At 43.6% G+C, this 18,445-nt stretch overlaps 1 protein-coding gene across 1 annotated transcript; it reads left to right on the forward strand.

The window, feature by feature from the left end:
- The first annotated feature begins 4,604 nt into the window (after positions 1–4,604).
- On the forward strand, positions 4,605–17,837 carry epsti1 (epithelial stromal interaction 1). The gene is made up of 11 exons (XM_056289972.1): positions 4,605–4,639; positions 4,747–4,980; positions 5,829–5,887; positions 6,001–6,084; positions 6,303–6,376; positions 6,637–6,720; positions 8,075–8,148; positions 9,058–9,133; positions 14,740–14,813; positions 14,950–15,188; positions 17,114–17,837. Exons 1-11 carry the CDS (start codon positions 4,608–4,610, stop codon positions 17,257–17,259), a joined length of 1,176 nt encoding a protein of 391 aa, XP_056145947.1. The 5' UTR covers positions 4,605–4,607; the 3' UTR covers positions 17,260–17,837.
- The last annotated feature ends 608 nt before the right edge of the window (positions 17,838–18,445 follow it).

The raw sequence follows: 18,445 nt of genomic DNA on the forward strand, positions 1-18,445 counted from the left end.
TGTGTGTGTGTGTGTGTGTGTGTGTGTGTGTGTGTGTGTGTGTGTGTGTGTGTGTGTGTGTGTGTGTGTGTGTGTGTGTGCTTCCTACTTTCTTTTTTTGTAGGAGAAAACCTGTCTGTTGACAGTCACACTGAGTCTGTGGATATGAAGATGAAGACCTAGCAGAGGTCGATGTTCCACGCCTACCCTGGTGAACACCCCACAATGCAGACTTCAATCCCAGAATGGCAGGGCCTTTCAAGCCTTTCAAGATCTGATGATATCATGTCTCCCCTCCAGTACTTCAAGCAGTTTTTCTCTGAAGACACTCTGGAAGGTTTTTCTGTTTTGGGGGGGGGCAGTCAAATCTATATGTGATACAATATGATGCAAACAAGCCCCTTAATCTCACTACAAGAGAATTGGAGCAGTTCCTGGGTAGTGCACATCCCTATCCACCAGCAACTGCTTCCTGGGGTTCCACACAGAACAGGAAACCAGAGTGTGCTTTGTCAAAAAGAGAAACACCGATTCAACCCACACAAACACACATTCAGACACACTGAAACACACCACATACTCACACATATACCCGCACACACAAGCTAACCCCTCCACACACACACACACACACACACACACACACACACACACACACACACACACACACACACACACACACACACACACACACACACACACACACACACACACACATACCATCATCATCATCACCTTTTAATGTTGTTTAATGGGATGGCCTGTAAAGAACAAATCTGTCTCTAGACTATTGTCAGGGTACTTTTCAGAGGTGGAAGGGGGGTAAGAAAAGTGTCAAACTGGGTCACCAGGAAGAGTGGGGTGTCTCCTCACTATATCTACTTACTTACTTACTATTAACTTTACTTACTATTACTGTACTACTATTAACTTTATTAACTTTATTATTATTATTATTATTATTATCGTGTATTATTGTATTGTATTGTATTATTATTATTATTATTATTATAGTGTGTGTGTGAATTATAAATTGTAAAGTGCTTTGAGTGGCTGTTGCAGCTAGAAAAGCGCTATAAAAATGCAACTTGAATGAATGAATGAATGAATAAATCATCATCATCATCATCATCATCATCGCCGGTCACTCGAGGTTGAGTATGACTGTCCTTCTGGGTCCTTGTGGGTCTTCAGGTGGGCCATGTGTTTTTGAGGAGCCACATGTTTTTGAGGGCAATGTGGGCAAGGGTGTGAGAAAGTGGTTGAGGGTGTGGTCTGGACCTCTCTGGTAGCTTCCTTTCTGAGTCTGTGCATGTTTTCACCAGCACCGTGGAGGTCATGGTTGTAGTGCGCACCACCCTCACAGACAGCCAGTCGCCAGGCCTCCCTGTTTTTTGCTGCTTGTTCCCAGATGTTAAGGTCAATGCCAAACCGTTGGATGTGGGCCTTGATGTTATCTTTATATCCCTTTTTTCCCCCCGGTCCTCCTGGGGCACGGCGTCCAGGTTTCTGACCCATACAGTAAGGTGGGCATTCATACGCGTGAATGAGAGGGAGGACAGTGGAATGGTGAGGATGCAAGGAGTAGAGGTGACAAAGATGTATGAGTTTAAATACTTTTGGTTAACTGTCCAAAGTAACGGGGAGTGCAGAAGAAAGGTGAAGAAGAGAGTGCAGGCAGGGTGGAGTGGGTGGAGAAGAGTGTCAGGAGTGATGTGTGACAGAAGGGTACCAGCAAGAGTTAAAGGGAAGGTTTATAAGATGGTTGTGAGACCAGCTATGTTATATGGTTTGGAGACAGTGGCACTGATGAAAAGACAGGAGGCGGGGCTGGAAGTGGCAGAGTTGAAGATGCTAAGATGTTAATTGGGAGTGACGAAGAAGGACAGGATTCAGAACGAGTATATTAGAGGGACCGCTCAGGTTGGACAGTTTGGAGACAAAGCAAGAGAGGCAAGACTGAGATGGCTTGGACATGTGTGGAGGAGAGATGCTGGGTATATTAGGAGAAAGATGCTGAATATGGAGCTGCCAGAGAAGAGGAAAACCAAAGAGGAGGTTTATGGATGTGGTGAGAGAGGACATGCAGGTGGCTGGTGTAACTGAGGAAGATGCAGAGGACAGGAAGAAATGGAAACGGATGATTCGCTGTAGCGACCCTAACGGGAGCAGCCAAAAGTAGTAGTAGTAATAGTAGTAGTAGTACTACTAGTAGTAGTAGTAGTAGTAGTAGTAGTAGACAGTAGGGGTGGGCAGCACTACCGTTTTGTACACCAGAATTTTTCTTCTGACCTGAAGGTCGCGGTTTTCAAAAACTCTTTTACTCAATTTTGAGAAGGCCCAGCAGGCACAGACCTGAAACAACAATATCTTTTAATGTCAGTGTTGGCTTTAGAGGCGAGAAGGCTGCCAAGGTATGGGAACTGTTTCACGTTTTCAAGTCTGGTGTTGTCTACAGAGATAGATGAGTATTGAGCTGGCATATTTCTGTTGGGTGGGGGTTGGTAGAGGTTTTGGTTCTCTTTTTATATTAATGGCCAGGCCAAGCTGCTTTTATACCTTCAAAAAGGCATCCAGTATGCTCTGTCGTTCCTCTTCTACAAGGGACACTAAGGCGCTGTCATTGGTGTAATGCAGTTCAATGATGGATTTGGTGGTGGTCTACCTTTTATCCCTGAATCCGTTAATGTTCAGAAGGTTCCCATCAGTTCCACACATAATTTTGAATCCCTGAGGCAGATTGGGACCTGTGAGGTGGAGGATGGTGGCAATGAAGACAGGGCTTTTTCTTGGAGTTGGCGAGCAGTAAAAATCATATCCATGGCACCTTTGTTAGGATGAAAACCGCTCTGGGATTCTGGCAGAATTTCCTCTGATATTGGGAGGAGACTATTGGCCAAGACCCTAGCCAGGGCTTTCCCTGTGGTGGAAAGCAGGGAAATACCATGGTGGTTTCCGCAATCAGCTTTGTCCCCTTTCTTAAAGATAGAGACAATGAGTGCATCCCTAAGTTGCACAGGGGTTTCCTCTTTTTCACATATTTTAAGTAGCAGGGCATGGATATGTGTGAGGAGTGTAGGTCCACCTGTCCTCAGTACTTCTGCCAGTATTCCATCAGGACCAGCAGTTTGATTTTCATCTTCCTGATGGCAACCTGGACTTCTCTTAGATTAGGTGGCGCTGCCACGTCCTCCTCTTTGGGTTGTGAAAGAGTTGTTGGACAGCATCCATCTCAGGACTAGAGTCCTGGTTCAAAATGTCCTGGTTTCCACTTCTCACTTTTAATTGACTCGTTGTCTGTTAGCAGCGTATGCCCATGTTTGGAGCAAAGGGGGGTTAGACAGTGGTGGCTGGGACTGTATATTGCACTGAAGAAGCCTCTGGTATCCCCGGAGTCTGCAAGGTGTTTGATCTCAAGGGCCTTCTTTGTCCACCACTGGTTCATCAATACCCTGACCTGGCTTTGGATGGCTGACTTTGCTCTTGCATGGGCAACTCATTTATTTTGGCAGTTGATATCATTCTGCCAGATGGTAAAGGCTTGCCTCTTGATGTTGATTAACCGCAGGATTTCCAGGTCAATCTCATTAAACCAATCTTGGTCTTTCTTCATCTTATCTCCAAGAGTGGTTTTACAGGTTCCAGTGATTGCATGTCCTGAGCATATGCCAGTGGCTTTCAATAACATCTGTATACTGATGTGGCATTGATGTACTGTGCATGGCCTGGAACTGTTGATCAGAGGAGGTATCAGTTAGTCTTTCAAGCTGAGGTTTGGGCAGCTCTGCTTTTCCTGCTCCCATCTTTTCCAGTGAAGATGGATGGACAGGGTGGAGTGGATAAGGCAGTGGTCAGTCCAGCAATCATCTGCACTGATCCTCACTCTGGTGTTAAGTACTTCTCGTTGGCCTCTTTGAAAGATGATAATGTTGTCAATGAGGTGCCAAATGTTAGAACGAGGGTGCGTCCAGATTTTTTAAAATTTGTTCTTCTGGCAGAAGAGTGTGTTGGTGATGGTTAGGCTGTGTTCTGAGCATGTTTTTAACAGCAGGATGCAATTGGAGTCTGTGTTCCCAGAGTTCCTATCAGCCACAGTGCAACTGGCATACCACACTGAGATGCCATAAGTGAGTTTGCTTTCTATGGAGCAGTAACAGAAGGACACATTTTGCTTGTTTTCCTTTTTCAACTTATCACATGTACTATAGAAAACCTGGGTGTTTCAGTACCCTCGTAGCGCATCGTTGCCCCGAGCCAACAGACCAATATCTTGTCTGGTGGAGAGAGACTAATTTTATGATGGATATTTTATCATATTATCAGGGACCCCAAGCTCCCAAAAAATAGGGTGAAATATTTTTCCCCAAAAAATAAAAATGAATGCCATAAAGGGCTAATGCGATCAATCAACTAAATAAATTAGTTTTTGGAAAACTAAAAGTGTGATCGTTTGTATTAGAATACGTTTAAATTTGAGGTATTGTAAGATTTAATTAAACAGTGTAATTCCTGCAACATATGACTTGACGCAAAATGCATTTCAACGATTGGCTGGATTTCAGTACGCTGATAACATATCTTCCCCGCTAGATGGTGCTATTTTATCACGAGCTCTGAAAGGGCACCTTATGCCATCCTCTCGGTTTACTGCTCAGGACCTGTGAGTCATCCAGTCTATTATGTTGAAAGAACGGATTGGCAGTTTGGTTTGTTCCTTGAAAGAGAAAACTGGATTACCAGCCCGTTAAACGCTTTCGTATTTTCCAGCGTTGACGACCCTGGCTTCGGAATTGTGGCCCCGGTTTCTTCCGTCTGTCACCCGAGTCATCTGGCGCCCAAGAAAATGGAGAATAAAGACACAAGCGACAATCTGAATTACAAGGAAAATCCCACCAACCGCAGAGCCGGTACATCAAATATGTCTGGGTTTGCTAATCTGCCTGAGAACGCCAATGGAAATGAACCTGACAGCGGACAGGCTAATCCCAAAACCCAGGATAAGTAAGTAGAATGAAGACCAATTATGTTTCTCCTGTGGCAGATTCCTGAGGTAAAGAAGCGGACCTATTGTGTTTGAGGGTAAACATTACAGAAAACACTTAGTGGTTATGAAGTAACCTTTAGTTGTCTGTGAAATAGTTGTTTTTGTTTAGACGCCCACTTTCGTTTTCGTTTCGCTCAAAACGCGATGCGCAAGTGCGCATGCGTACATCTTCTGTTTGGTTTCACGCTCTCCCGGCTGCGCGCCGGCATCAGACGGGCTTCTTAACTTGTCCCAGCACGTGATTCTTCCCATACAACTTGAACGTCACGCCGACGTGTTTGACGCCACTCACTTTTATCACTGTGTAAAAATAAAGCAGAATTCTACCAGGGTGGTAAAAATTAAAGTATTCTCTTTTTGATTTGGTCATTGCCAACTTCATAAGCAGCAGGTAATGATCACATTTTATTATCATATTTAAGGTATGTTTTTAAGGTTTGTTCAAAAATCCATTGAAAACCCATTCTATATAATGTCAGGGCCTCAGTGAGTAAAGGCATAAAAAATAAATATACTCAAGCCAAGGTTACATAAGCAATGCACAAATTAAACAAAGACTAAACAAAAGCCGGACTAAACAGGTGAGTATTTAGCTGCTTTTTAAAAACCCAGTGCTGGAGAAACCCTGACTTTTAGTCTTTGGACCTGTCTAACAATATGGTATTAAATAATGCATTGATATTTATAATGCTCATTTCATAGTTTAAACATATATTTGTCTCGTAAATTAAACGCTGTTTTATTCAGATTTCATCACGCTATAAATACTGAGGTGTATTATGTTATTACTCTCTCTTTGTCTCAGGTCAGTTGGATACACCATGATTGCACCAAATAACCATCGCTGGAGCAATCTGAAAAGCAGTAAGTTTGGTGTATCTATCTAGCTCTAACGTATCATATGTCATATGAATCTCGGATCGTCAGACCTGCTTAAAAGTTCTTTCACAAACCAAGGTTGTTTTTTGTTGCTACAGAGGCTCAGAAGGAAGAGGAGGACCTTCAACGATGGAGGGAGGCGCACAGGGCCACTCCAGTGCACCTGACCCCAGAGAGGCTAGGTAAACCAATAAACAGGACCTGCTTCTCTACAAATGTCATCACAGTCAAAGGCTCTGTGCGCATGTCTGGGGTTCCATGCAAAATACCAGACAAAATACATAAATACCCTTGGACTCATCTTACCCCCCCCCACACACACACACACACCAGAGGCACATACATACACTGGAAGTATACTTGCCCATAACCAAATAATGTTAACATATGTTGAATCTAGGTGGTAACGTTTCAATGGATCGGGCCAGGGAGAAACAGCTGATAGATCTTCGCCAGTCAAAACTGCAGAAAAGGGTACTCCACTCACACACCTACTGCACATAACAGTGCAACATATTCATCGGGAGTACAATTCTTATGTTCTTATTTTGAACGATGTCAGGTGATACAGTGAAGTGTTTGCCGAGAGGTGTGGGTGTTCCCTTCGTTGGCTATGTGCCGTTGTAAATATCAGCTATAATAAACATTACATGTGTAGGCTGTAAGAGAGACAATGTCAAAGCGCCCTCTCCATAACTGAGAAATGTGTTTTATGCACTTCTGGTTGTTTTCAGCTGAAAAAAGAGGAGATGGACAGAAGGAGGAGACAAGAGGAGGAGGAGGAACTGCAAAAGATGAAAGCTGTACAGAGGGAGAAGGTGAGACAAGGGCTTAAACGATAAACACTAATTAAGTAGGCTGTAAAGGAAAACGCCTAATTCCAAGGCTCCATATACCAAGTATGATAAGCAAAGCAGGCGCTGGAACTACGCCTGCTTTACTCTGTTGTTAATTTTATTGGCTTTTCCACTGTGAACATAAAGCAGCAAAACTATGCTACCTATGGATTTCAGGTATGCACTGATCGCCTAAAGCGTTATGGTCTTCAAAGTCGAGTAGTACCACGTTTCACCTCTAGATGTCAGTATAGACATGCCCCCGCCTGAGCTATTCCAAGTCATGGTGGGTCTGAACGCTATGCCCTTCCACACCCAACATTAAAGTGATGTTGAGATCTACCTGATTAATAGTCTTTGGGGTTTCCAGCCACCACAAACAGCTGTCCAGTTTACTCTCAGATATGCTCTGCTCTTTGCTTGGCTCTGTTCTTGACCTAACAGTGGTTAATGGCTTCAGTTGCATGGGAGAGTGATTAATACTGACAACCAAGGCGGTAGTCCACAGACCTTTTTTTTACTGTTGTACCATGACCTAGCTGAAGGCATAGGAATTTATTGGTAATCCAGCAGTACAGATCCAAATTCATGTGTAATAGCCTGTTTAGAGTCCGTCGATGTAATCTAAAAGGGTCTGGCTAAAACACAGGCTAAGATTCCAACATGACCCACATTAGTTTAGGATAGCCTGGACTTCATTTGCAGTTACATGCTGGGTGGAGAGCCGTTAAGCGTTCAGACCACTATAAGTGAATAAACTACAGGTTGCCTGTGCCATAGGGATCGATCACCCACTTTGTCTTGCAAGGCAATAGAGACATACCTTAGGTGTTTAGTTAGCAATAAGCCAAGACAGTTGGGAAAGTTCCGGCGTCAATGCTGCTACAGTGGCTTGAATACTTGTGCTATCACTGACTTCTATAGATTTTATTGGTGTGTTATTTAAGTAAAACACTAATTTATAATGCAGCAAAATGACCTAATGTTTTACACACACAGTATATACTTCAATGTATGATCCTCAGTAGGAGCCATCATAGCGGTCTTCCATTATGGACCTACACTGGAGCAGCCATCAAAATGTATTGACCACAAATAGTGTAAATCTGCAGAGTAACATGGTAGTGTGCAAGTCAAAACTCTTAACAATTCATTTCTTTTTGTCATCCGATGGCTGGAAAAAAAGAACAAAAGCTACATAAGGCTACACCACACTCAATAGAGAGCTTCAATCTGTAATTGTAATTGACTTCGATGGTTGCTACTTTGTTATGCAGCCAGTCGTGTGCTCTAACCACTTGGCTGTGGTGCGACTGTTGACTGTGATGTGTTGCAGGCTGAGCGCCTGGAGGAGAGGAGGCGACAGCAGGAGCAGAGGAGGAGTGAACAGTTCAGACAGGATCAACTCAGGTCAGACCCGGATCAAGTTCGCTTGGCTCTTCTCACTGTCACCATTGTGCAGCATTGTGCTATTTTGTGTCAGATGACACAATTTCCAGCGTCGACCCACTGAATGAGGAGGTTCTAATACCTGAACCTGCCTCGACCTATTCACTGGAACTTTAAACGGAGTGCTTAAACTGTTGGCAACTTGCTGTTATAATGCGTGTGTAAACAAATCCTATCTGTGCAGAAGTAGCGGGGAACATGTGGGCCCGTGACATTAGGTTCACCTCTTACTGCCCCTATTTGCCTCTTGACATATGATGCAGGCTTTAATATCTGATTGTTATGAGAGACTCAAACAACCAGAGTCTTTAGAAACCCTCACTACAGTGGCTAGTGGTTGCAGATAAAAATTAGACATTGAAGTCAACAATAATTTGGCAATGAATTTTGATGCTATATTCTCCAAGTGCAGATTTAGACCATTTTGTCCACCAGTAAACCCCGACAGTCAACATGTTGGTAGAATATTCGACATGGACTTTGAGGGAAGTCACTTGTCCAGGAGCTCCCTCCCAAAAGAAACTTAAACAGGAGGCAACAAACCAATGTTTGAACTATAGGGAACAATGCAGATATTTAGAGGTGGGTCTGAGTAGCTGGAGTAAAGAAACAGAAGGGTGAGAGAGGTCAGTAGATTGGGGGGCGCGGGGTTGGCGGAGAATGGGACAAACAAATTTGGTCAACTTTGCAGGGCTCCAATGCTGACAGCCTTCGCAGGCTTTCGAGCATCTGTGGAGGAAATTAATACCTCTAAATACCTCATGGTTATAATGCACGTGTGCACTCGTGTGCATGTGTGTGTGTGTGTGTGTTTATTTAATATGTATTAGAACAAGAGAAAGATACTGTCAATGTGTGTGTTTCATGCAGGGTGACTGAGAGTTTTCTGCAGAGGTTAGAGCTGACAGGCCAAGCTCCCACGGCATCCACACACATGTCAGCCTGGGTAAGGCAGAAAACCATAAAATGCATTGTGTTGGCATGTCTGTGTACTGGGGTGTTTGCAGGCCTGTGTGCATGCTTGCTTGTGTTTAGTTTATATACAGTGCACTGCACTCCATGCATCTGTGTGTGTGTGTGTGTGTGTGTGTCTGTGTGTTCGGACACATTTGTGTGCTCACTCACTCAGAGGGTTTGATATTGTGTCTCATGTCTGTGGCTGTGAGGTCGGAGACTGAAGCCTGTGGTAATTCACACCAATAGATCAGCCTTTGAACTCTGTTTTCTGAATAAATAAACTTTGGCGCAGACTGCTCATCCACCCGGGCCAAGTGGGTATTAAAGCAGTGGCCCCAGAGGGGATGGGCCGAGCCCAAGCTGACGAGAGGCCCAATTCCCCCCCAAAAAATCATAACGTGGTCAGAAACCCGGACACACAGCAGTACGGCGACCTCATGGGTAAATAAGAGGAAGTGTAAATACACAGAAGAACAACACATCACTCTTTTTCTCAGTCTTTAACCCATCTGTTGGTGCCTCTTTGTTTTTTGTTTTCTTTTGTTTTGTTTTGTTTTTCTCAGTTACTCTTTCCCTTGCCTCCTTTTCTCCTTTCTGTCTCTGTCTGACTCCCCCACTTCATGATTTTCCTAGGACGAAATAAGAGGAAGGGTAGAAGGGTTCAAGGGGACTTCCCAGAGTTCACGCTAAGCGGAGACAGACAGGGACAGAGACAAAGACGGAGACAGAGGGAGGCAGAGAGACAGAGGGTTATGAGGTGTCTGCTGTTAGACACCAGACAGAATGGAGTGGAATAACCTGCGTTAGTAAAAGTACCTGGAGGACGGCCAAAGCTGTGAGCTGTCCAATCAGACAGGAGGATGCAGGAAGCCCTGCCAGTCAAAGGGGGCAACCTTGCCTCGCCCTTGTACGTCATCTTGTATCTCTCATTGCCAACTCAATAGGATAACATGCCTCCACCCAACACCCCCCCGCCCTCAACGTAAATAACTTTCCTCTTAATCAGTCCCTCCAAGTTAAGAAAAGGCGGAACAAAACAAACATCATATATCTTGAAGTCTCAAAAGGGGAAGAGGTTATTTTAAGCACATCACGGTTATTCTTACCTCAGGAAATATTCACTTATTACAGAGTGTTGACAGCTCCCATCAAAAAGTCAGATGGGGTGAAATTTGGTGTGCTCTTCACCCCAGCCTAGCCTCTGTCAGACAGTGTAGACCAGGAAGAAAGAAAGAGCAAGAAAAGCCTAAGGGCAGCATTTCACACTGTATTTTGCAGTAAATGTATTATGCGGTGACTGACAACATTGTTAAAACTGCACACAAAGCTCCCTTGGTGGACACGGGAAATGTTTTCTTGTGTGGCTTTTCTCATTCTTGTGCAGCTTTTTTTCCCCTTTTTTTCTTCTTCTCATAATCCTTGTCCAGATTTTTAGCCAGGAGTGTTGGTGGTACCAGGGTAGAGAAAAGGAGAGAAGGGAGAGAGAGATTGCTTGAGCTATGGCACAGGATGAGAACCCACAGACTGAATATCATCACTCAGTCATAGTAAAACTGAGTTCTCTGTTTTATAGTACGACTCATGCCAAAACAATGCTAGACAGACAGGCTACATAGATGTAACAGATCAACCATTAGTTTTAACCATTGATGCAGCCAGAAACAAAGAGTCTCCTTTTCCCCAAACTCCCTTCTCCTCTTTTCTGTTTGCCTCCATCTGTTTCTCCTCTCCTCTGCGCTCCTACCTTTCCTTCTCCTTTTTACTTTTCTTTCATAGTATTTCCTCTACTGTTAAAAAGGATGATGCATTAAATATTTCTTAGCTACCTTAAATATCCAATACATAAAGTACTATTAGTAAAGCTAATGTCTAGATAAAGTTCCCAGAGTCCTTACTAAATGCACAACAACATACTGTCTTAGTTAATACAAATGCTCTTCATGCTTATCAATCAATCAAGGAAGTTACATTTTGGTTTTTATGTGTTCAATCTGGTTTCACACCAGGATACAGCAAAATAAGTTATCTCCCTTGTTAATGATATTATATTATCTCTCTCAGTAAGAGACAATATTGTGCTTCCTGATTTGTAGATTTATCTAATGTCTTTGACACAATGGATCACACCATCTTGGTACATAGATTAACAAACATTGGACTTGTTCAAAATACATTTAATTTCTTTTGTATTTACTTTATCATCACTTATCATCATCACTCTCACAATGTGTAACTGATGATGGCATCAAATAAATTATTTTTTAGAAATTTCTTAGGGAGTACCACAGGGTTCCCCTCTGAGTCCCCTACATTTAATATTGTACATAAATGACATTGGTTCAGCAATGAGAAATTGTAAATTACACTTCTGTGCAGGTGACATCTTATATGCCTCTGCATCCTCGTTAGGTGAGGCTGAAAAAAATAAATTCAGTTTGCTTTTAATGACCTTTAAATTATTAGAGACAAAATTATTTTATTGATTTAAAATTAGTTTTAAATACTAACAAAAAATGTGTGCTATTTTACAGAACCAAACATGATTTCCGCAGGTCTAAATATCTACCCAAGTGTGTAAACTATATAAATATTTAGGTATCTGAATAGAGGAAAATCTGTCATTCAAGGAACATGTAAAACACCTCACAAAAAAGTTTATAATTACAATTGATTCCTTCTACAGAAGTAGATTCTGCTTCTCAGTAGATAAAAGGAAAATATTATTTAATCAACTTTTTTTATCTGTACCTATTATGGTGTTATCATTTATATACATGCAACTACTGCCACTCTTAAGCCTGTGAATGTAGTTTACCGTGCTGGCCTTTGTTGTATTACTGATGACTATTTCTGTGCAAAAAAAAAAAAGAAATTGGCCATTATTGACAACATGTAGAAAACGTCACGACCTTTTACTTATAAAAGTGTCCATAAATGCACTTATTATCTAACATTGTGCTTAATTTACAGTAATATAAGCTACCTCACACACTCACAAAATTGGCTTACTCTTCAAACCCCCAAAAATGAATACAGAATAAGGAAAGACAAAGAAAGAAAGGAAAGCCTTTAGCTTCCAAGCTCCATAAACTCGGCGCAAGTTTCAAATAGAGGTGAAACTAGAGAACCAGGTTACATTTGATATCAACGGTAAGTGATTTGCTTGTAAAAAAAGAAGAAAAAAAAGAAGGTGTTTGTCTTTAATATTTGCATGTTTTATTTCTTTGTCTGTCTGTTTGCGTTTTTAGTAATGTATGTATGGATTATTTGTAATCAAATTCTAAGTATGCGGATTGTATTACCGTGTTTTTATGTCGATTATTCTCTATTTCAAAAATTCCAGCGAACAGGTCAGCCTTGTCAATGAGACGAGACTCTGAATAGGTTTTCCTGTATGTATCAATCTCCTTTTCCCTCTCTTCACTAGCTGTCAGCTCTATTCTTTGGTGTTGTGTTGAACTGTGTTCTCTTCTCTTCTCTTCTCTTCTCTTCTCTTCTCTTCTCTTCTCTTCTCTTCTCTTCTCTTCTCTTCTCTCCTCTCCTCTCCTCTCCTCTCCTCTCCTCTCCTCTCTTCTCTTCTCTTCTCTTCTCTTCTCTTCTCTTCTCTTCTCTTCTCTTCTCTTCTCTTCTCTTCTCTTCTCTTCTCTTCTCTTCTCTTCTCCTCTCCTCTCCTCTCCTCTCCTCTCCTCTCCTCTCCTCTCCTCTCCTCTCCTCTCCTCTCCTCTCCTCTCCTCTCCTCTCCTCTCCTCCCCTCTCCTCTCTTCTCTTCTCTTCTCTTCTCTTCTCTTCTCTTCTCTCCTCCATACCTCTTCTCTCTTCTCCTCTGCCCACTTCTCCCTGACTCTTCTGGAAGCTCTCCCAGTCTGCAGTAACAACGTTCTCGCAAATAGACGTCACAGATTAAGAGATGAAAGCCTTTAGGGGTGGAGAGGCAAGAGACGCCCTCTTGATGTGGTTTTGACTGTGGGACCCCAGGATCTGTTGTTCTTTCTGAGATGGCTCCAGAAGACAGATTGATCACTCCCTCATATCCCCTCTGTTTGTGCGTGTGTGCATGCGTGTGTGCTTGCGTGTGAGTTTGCGTGTGCGCGCGTGTGTGTGTGTGTGTGTGAGAGAGAGAGAGCAGATGCGCCAATCTCTAAGGGGGCAGAGTTCAGGTGGGTTCCCCACACCTCCTTGCTCTTGGGCCATGTTAAACAACCTCCTTCCTGCCCAACACAACCCTCTTGGGAAGGAAAACAAATATGGAGGGCGAGAGAAGCAGGGGGCGGGGTTGGAGGGAGGGAGGGGAAGCTTTTTGTTCTTCTCTGACAAGAGTTTACTGTGGTTTCTAACGCCCACTCCAGCACCGATCGCAGGACCTGAGGGAGAGGGAGAGAGAGGAGGCAAGAGGAGAAAGGTGAAGGAGGGGGTCAGTCTCAGTGTGGTGTGTATATGTGTGTATGTGTGTGTGTGTGTGTGTGTGTGTGTGTGTGTGTGTGTGGTCTCATCCTCCGTCCTCTCCGCCTTCGTTTGTGACACACTCTGGGTTTATTTGATTGACAACATCGGGCCTCGTGCTCTCAGGGAGCGCTCGACTTTCATCGGCCTTCTGAAGTATCCGTCAAAACTGACAAACCCTCGGCCAAGTCTGATTAATGGACGCAGCATCGGTGCCAGTCTGGTCCCATTCTGTGGCTTTACCCTTCAAAAATCCACCACAAAATAACAGTACAAAATAACACAGAAATAACATTAGCAAAGACAATGACTTTATCCATAACTCCAAAACCAAAGAAGTTATTCTTTAACACGGTGGTTGTGCGTCTCCACTGATCAAGACTGAACCAGGTTTAGTAGGTCATTTCCTCACCAGGGTTGACTTGCCCGTTTAAGTCAGCCACAGCTGACCTGAGAGCCATTGCACGACATTATCAGAGTGGTTTCATTGCTCGGTTGGATATTTACCATACTTCCCCGATAACCAACAATACTATCGTGACTGATGATATGTTATTTTTTGCTCTTTTTCCAGTTCCCAAGGGTAAAATACTTTGTGGCCTATCTCCTCCGTTATAGTGAGACTAATCACACACATGATCGAAGGTTCTGATTCTTTTATTCTTTTCTTTTTTCCCCTTTTTCTCCCAATTGTATCCAGCCAATTACCCCAGTCCTCGGAGCCGTCCCGGTTGCTGCTCCACCCCCTCTGCTGACCCGGGGAGGGCTGCAGACTACCACATGTCTACTCCGATACATGTGGAGTCGCCAGCCGCTTCTTTTCACCTGACAGTGAGGAGTTTCGCCAGGGGGATGTAGCACATGGGAGGATCGCGCTATTCCCCCCAGTTCCCCCTCTCCCCCAAACAGGCGCCCAAACCGACCAGAGGAGGCGTTAGTGCAGCAACCAGGACACATACAGACATCTGGCTTCCCACCCACAGACACAACCAATTGTGTCCGTAGGGACGCCCGACCAAGCTGGAGGTAACACGGGGATTCGAACTGGTGATCCCCGTGTTGGTAGGCAACGGAATAGACCGCTACGCCACCCAGGCGCCGACTGGGCTGATTCATACTGTGGTGAAATGAATCAATCGCTCTTTTTTTCCTCAGAGTGAGGCCTTGGGGGAGAAACAGAGAGAGAGGGAAGAGGTGAGCGAGAGAGAGCTACAGCTGGACCACAGGAGGTAAGTACAGGATCACCCCCTCTCAACATTTCTAACATTCACACCGTTCCCTTAGTCAGCATGATTTGTTACTGTTGCTATAAAGCAGAAAGTCCAGTTGAGGGAAAACGTTGTAATCATTCCTGATACTTGGCAGAGTGAATTCAGCCTTCCTGGACAAGCTAGAGGCTCGACGTGCTGAGGTGGAGAGGGAAGAAGTGGGGGAGGGAACGCATCCTTCCTCCACCTATGAAGACTTCAGATGCCAATCAGACCAAAGCTCTGAAACCCCGGATCCCTTCATCCGCATGAAACCAGACACGGATGAGAGGTTCCCTGGCTGGATGCACGAGGCTGAAGATGGCTTGGGTTCCTCTGCACAGCTCTTTGGAGGAGGTAGGTGTGCATCTACTGTTTCTCACGCTTGTTTTTAGGCTGGCTCATCCCTGGTTAACCAAACCCAGATGAGACAGTTGACTTAAAGGAAACTAGGGTTGCCCACCTCATCTTTCCCCAGGAGACTGGGATTGTCTGTTTAGTCTGCTTGAAATTAAAAGCTGCGTATACCAAAAAATGGAGGCAGGTGGCTGTGTGTGGTATTAGTGCAATCCCCTGAGATTCAGCTCAACAAATGCATGTGTGTGTGTGTGTCTGTGTGTGTGTGTGTGTGGATGTGTAGATGTGAGTAAACAAAGGCCTGGGGACCAAATCTTTCCTTCCTGTTCAAGAGATTGAATGATGTTAAAGTTAATAGAAATTTTAAAAAAATCACCCTCATATCACACATTTAGACGAGACATGGGAAGGAGGGAGCTATTCATCACGTACACATATGCGCATGCACATTGAGCGTCGTTAATTAGGCGCTGTCAAAGGAGAGGAAAATTCTTCGGGAGCCTCAAGCCCAAGCCAGTCTGACAGACACTCGGCCTCCTGCCAAACTAACGTGCCAAGAAAGGCAGTTTCTCCCTTTTATAATTGGTCTGAGTCTGAATAGACTGGCATGCCGATCTGACATATGCATGTGAAAGCCTTTCTTCCACAGTCAGAAGCAGAGAGCTAATATGATGGTTGTTGCATCTACTGTGCCTAGGCATTTCCAGCTACTGCAGGCTTTGGTATGCGCTGCTTGTCTTGCAAATCGTCCCACTTGAAGTTCATAACTCAGTTTTCCTCAGAAGTCATTTATCTCCGTAACCTAACAACAGAGATGGATAAGTGTAATGAGAGTAGACTGGTAGTGAATTTTTTCCTCACACGCAGTGTAATCCAATTATTGTCCCTGCCAAAACCCTTTGTCCTAATTCCAGTTTATTGGCCAAAGCCGTTTTTAATGCAATCCCAAACTTTGTCATTTAGTTTGGCTTTTTTCTGACCTTTCCATAGCACTCCATCCATTGCTAGTAACTCCATCTATCACATCACCAGCCACAGCGTAGTGGCTCCACCTATCTGAGGGTTGTGGGTAAAATACCTAAACTGATTTACGATTCAGACTCTTGACTCATGGGTACAATGCCCCATGTTGTAATTCCACAATTTTCCTAATCTGTCTGTCAAGTGGTATTCACCAACTCCAACCTATATTATCCCCAGTGTGCTAGAGGTTTCCCTGTTCCATCATTACCTGCCGGGACCAATCTCCCATCTGGCAAGGTGATGGCCGCTCCCCAGTAAGTCCCTCTGAGTCCCTTTATTCCCCAGGTCCACTCTCTCGCTCTCCTGCTCCTTCCATTGTGTTTCTCTGGTTTCCTTGGCCTGGCGGCCTGACATGGAGCCGTCCTCCGAGTCCCGCAGTTGGGCTGGGCTGCAGTGGGGGAGAACCACCAGGCATCTATCTGGCTGAGCATGTGTCCTTGTTGGGATGCAGAATGGCACAGTTGGCAGGATGGTCTGACAGGACAGGCTTGCAGATTGACTGCAGTGAAAGATGGGCCTCCTCTTGTTTCTTCCCACAACCTTTGATCCTTCTTTTCTGAACCTTCTATACATCTCTGAACCAAATGACCTAGCGTAGAGTAGAGCAGTGTGGGGACGGCTTCTATGACTTGGGCGGCTTGTGCGTGCAAATATGTTTTTTTAGGACTAGGAAAGCCTTTAAAGCTGTCTCAGTCAGGCTTATCCGCTGAAGAGAATTCACGGGAAAAAAGTTATTTGACCGCAATAGCTGCCATTTCATGGTGTGATATTCCAACTGTTGTGCTTAGGGAGTGAGCACTTTGCGGACAGTTGCAATACCATTTTTCAACAAGAGCCTTAAGGGAACAATAATGACTTAATGAGGAGTTATGAAGATTAATTTTTTCCTGTGTGCTTTCCAGACCCAGAACCAGACTATGAGTGGGCCTTGATGAAGCTGGAGAGCAGATTCCCCGAGTGTAGCAGAGTCTTCCTGGAGGACATCCTCATTCAGTGCAACGGAGACTACCAGCAAGCCTACACACTACTCAGCGACACGTGCCTTTGATTTCTATGTATTTTTAATGGAACATCTGTCATAATTTATAAGATATTCAAAACTTCATATGATCTGATGAATGGCATTTTATCGTCAGAGATTAAACCACCAAAGAACTGCCTAATAATGGTCCACACGCGTTAATATACTAGAAGAACATAGATAAGAAGTGAACTGTGGTAGTACTTCTGCATACATTGACATTAATGGCGACTAAACAATATGATCTGTTTACAATTAGCCGTTTAAGACATGATTTATAGTGGTAAGCTGGTGTCTTGTATCTGTCTGTGTGCACGGGTGAGTCATGTTGTGTTTTTGCCCCGACATCAGTTTGAATTGATGCGCATTTTCACCAAATTAGCTGGAGGTCATCGCCATGACGCATAATCTTTAGATCATTTTTTAAGATTCTAAATGAAATGCAGATGGCAAAAAGGATAATGCTTTTGTTTGTGCTTTTAAGAAAAGGGTGATCAAAGACGCATGATACATATCCATTGCAGGGTTCTCCAGCAAAAGGGGAGGGCTTTAACGGCAATGTTAATAGATGTATGGAAAGGCCTATAAATTTGTGCTTATACTGACCACGCATATGTTTTTCATTTTATTTACAAGTTAGCAATGTTTGGAGATAAATATCCAGTATGGTGGACTCAAAAATCAATACTTTATTTTGACTTTGTTGATTTTTTTTTTGTATCTTTGTCTTGCTAGCAGGGCCGAACTAGAACTGAGTTTTGACATCAGATCAGGTTGGCACAGAGGTTCTCGTTATTTTTATGCTGTTTTTTATTATTATTATTATTATTATTATTATTATTATTCAGAACTGTTTGTGCAAATTCCTGTGAGATGGTAAATGGTAGAGACATGGGATTTTGCCTATTGATTGGAAGTTGTGTGCATATGCTGCCCAAGAAATATGACCCCAGTCGGCCTGATGGGGGCGCTACAATTAAAGGTCAACTTTGAAAAGTCATTACTCCTACGCATTTACAAGGCATTTGGTACAAACGTCCATTTCAGCTTACTCTACAAATTTGCCCCCAAGAACCAATGAAGTCTGCCTGATTAGATTTCCCGCCATTTTGAACTTTTGAAGAACACATTTTTGACATCTCATAAGCTGTAGGTCCGATTGCTATCAAATTTTCTGTGGATCATTATTGGACTGAGTTTGTCAAAAGTTGCG

The sequence above is a fragment of the Lampris incognitus genome, chromosome 11 (assembly GCF_029633865.1).
Source record: "Lampris incognitus isolate fLamInc1 chromosome 11, fLamInc1.hap2, whole genome shotgun sequence".
In the NCBI taxonomy this organism is placed as follows: Eukaryota; Metazoa; Chordata; class Actinopteri; order Lampriformes; family Lampridae; genus Lampris; species Lampris incognitus.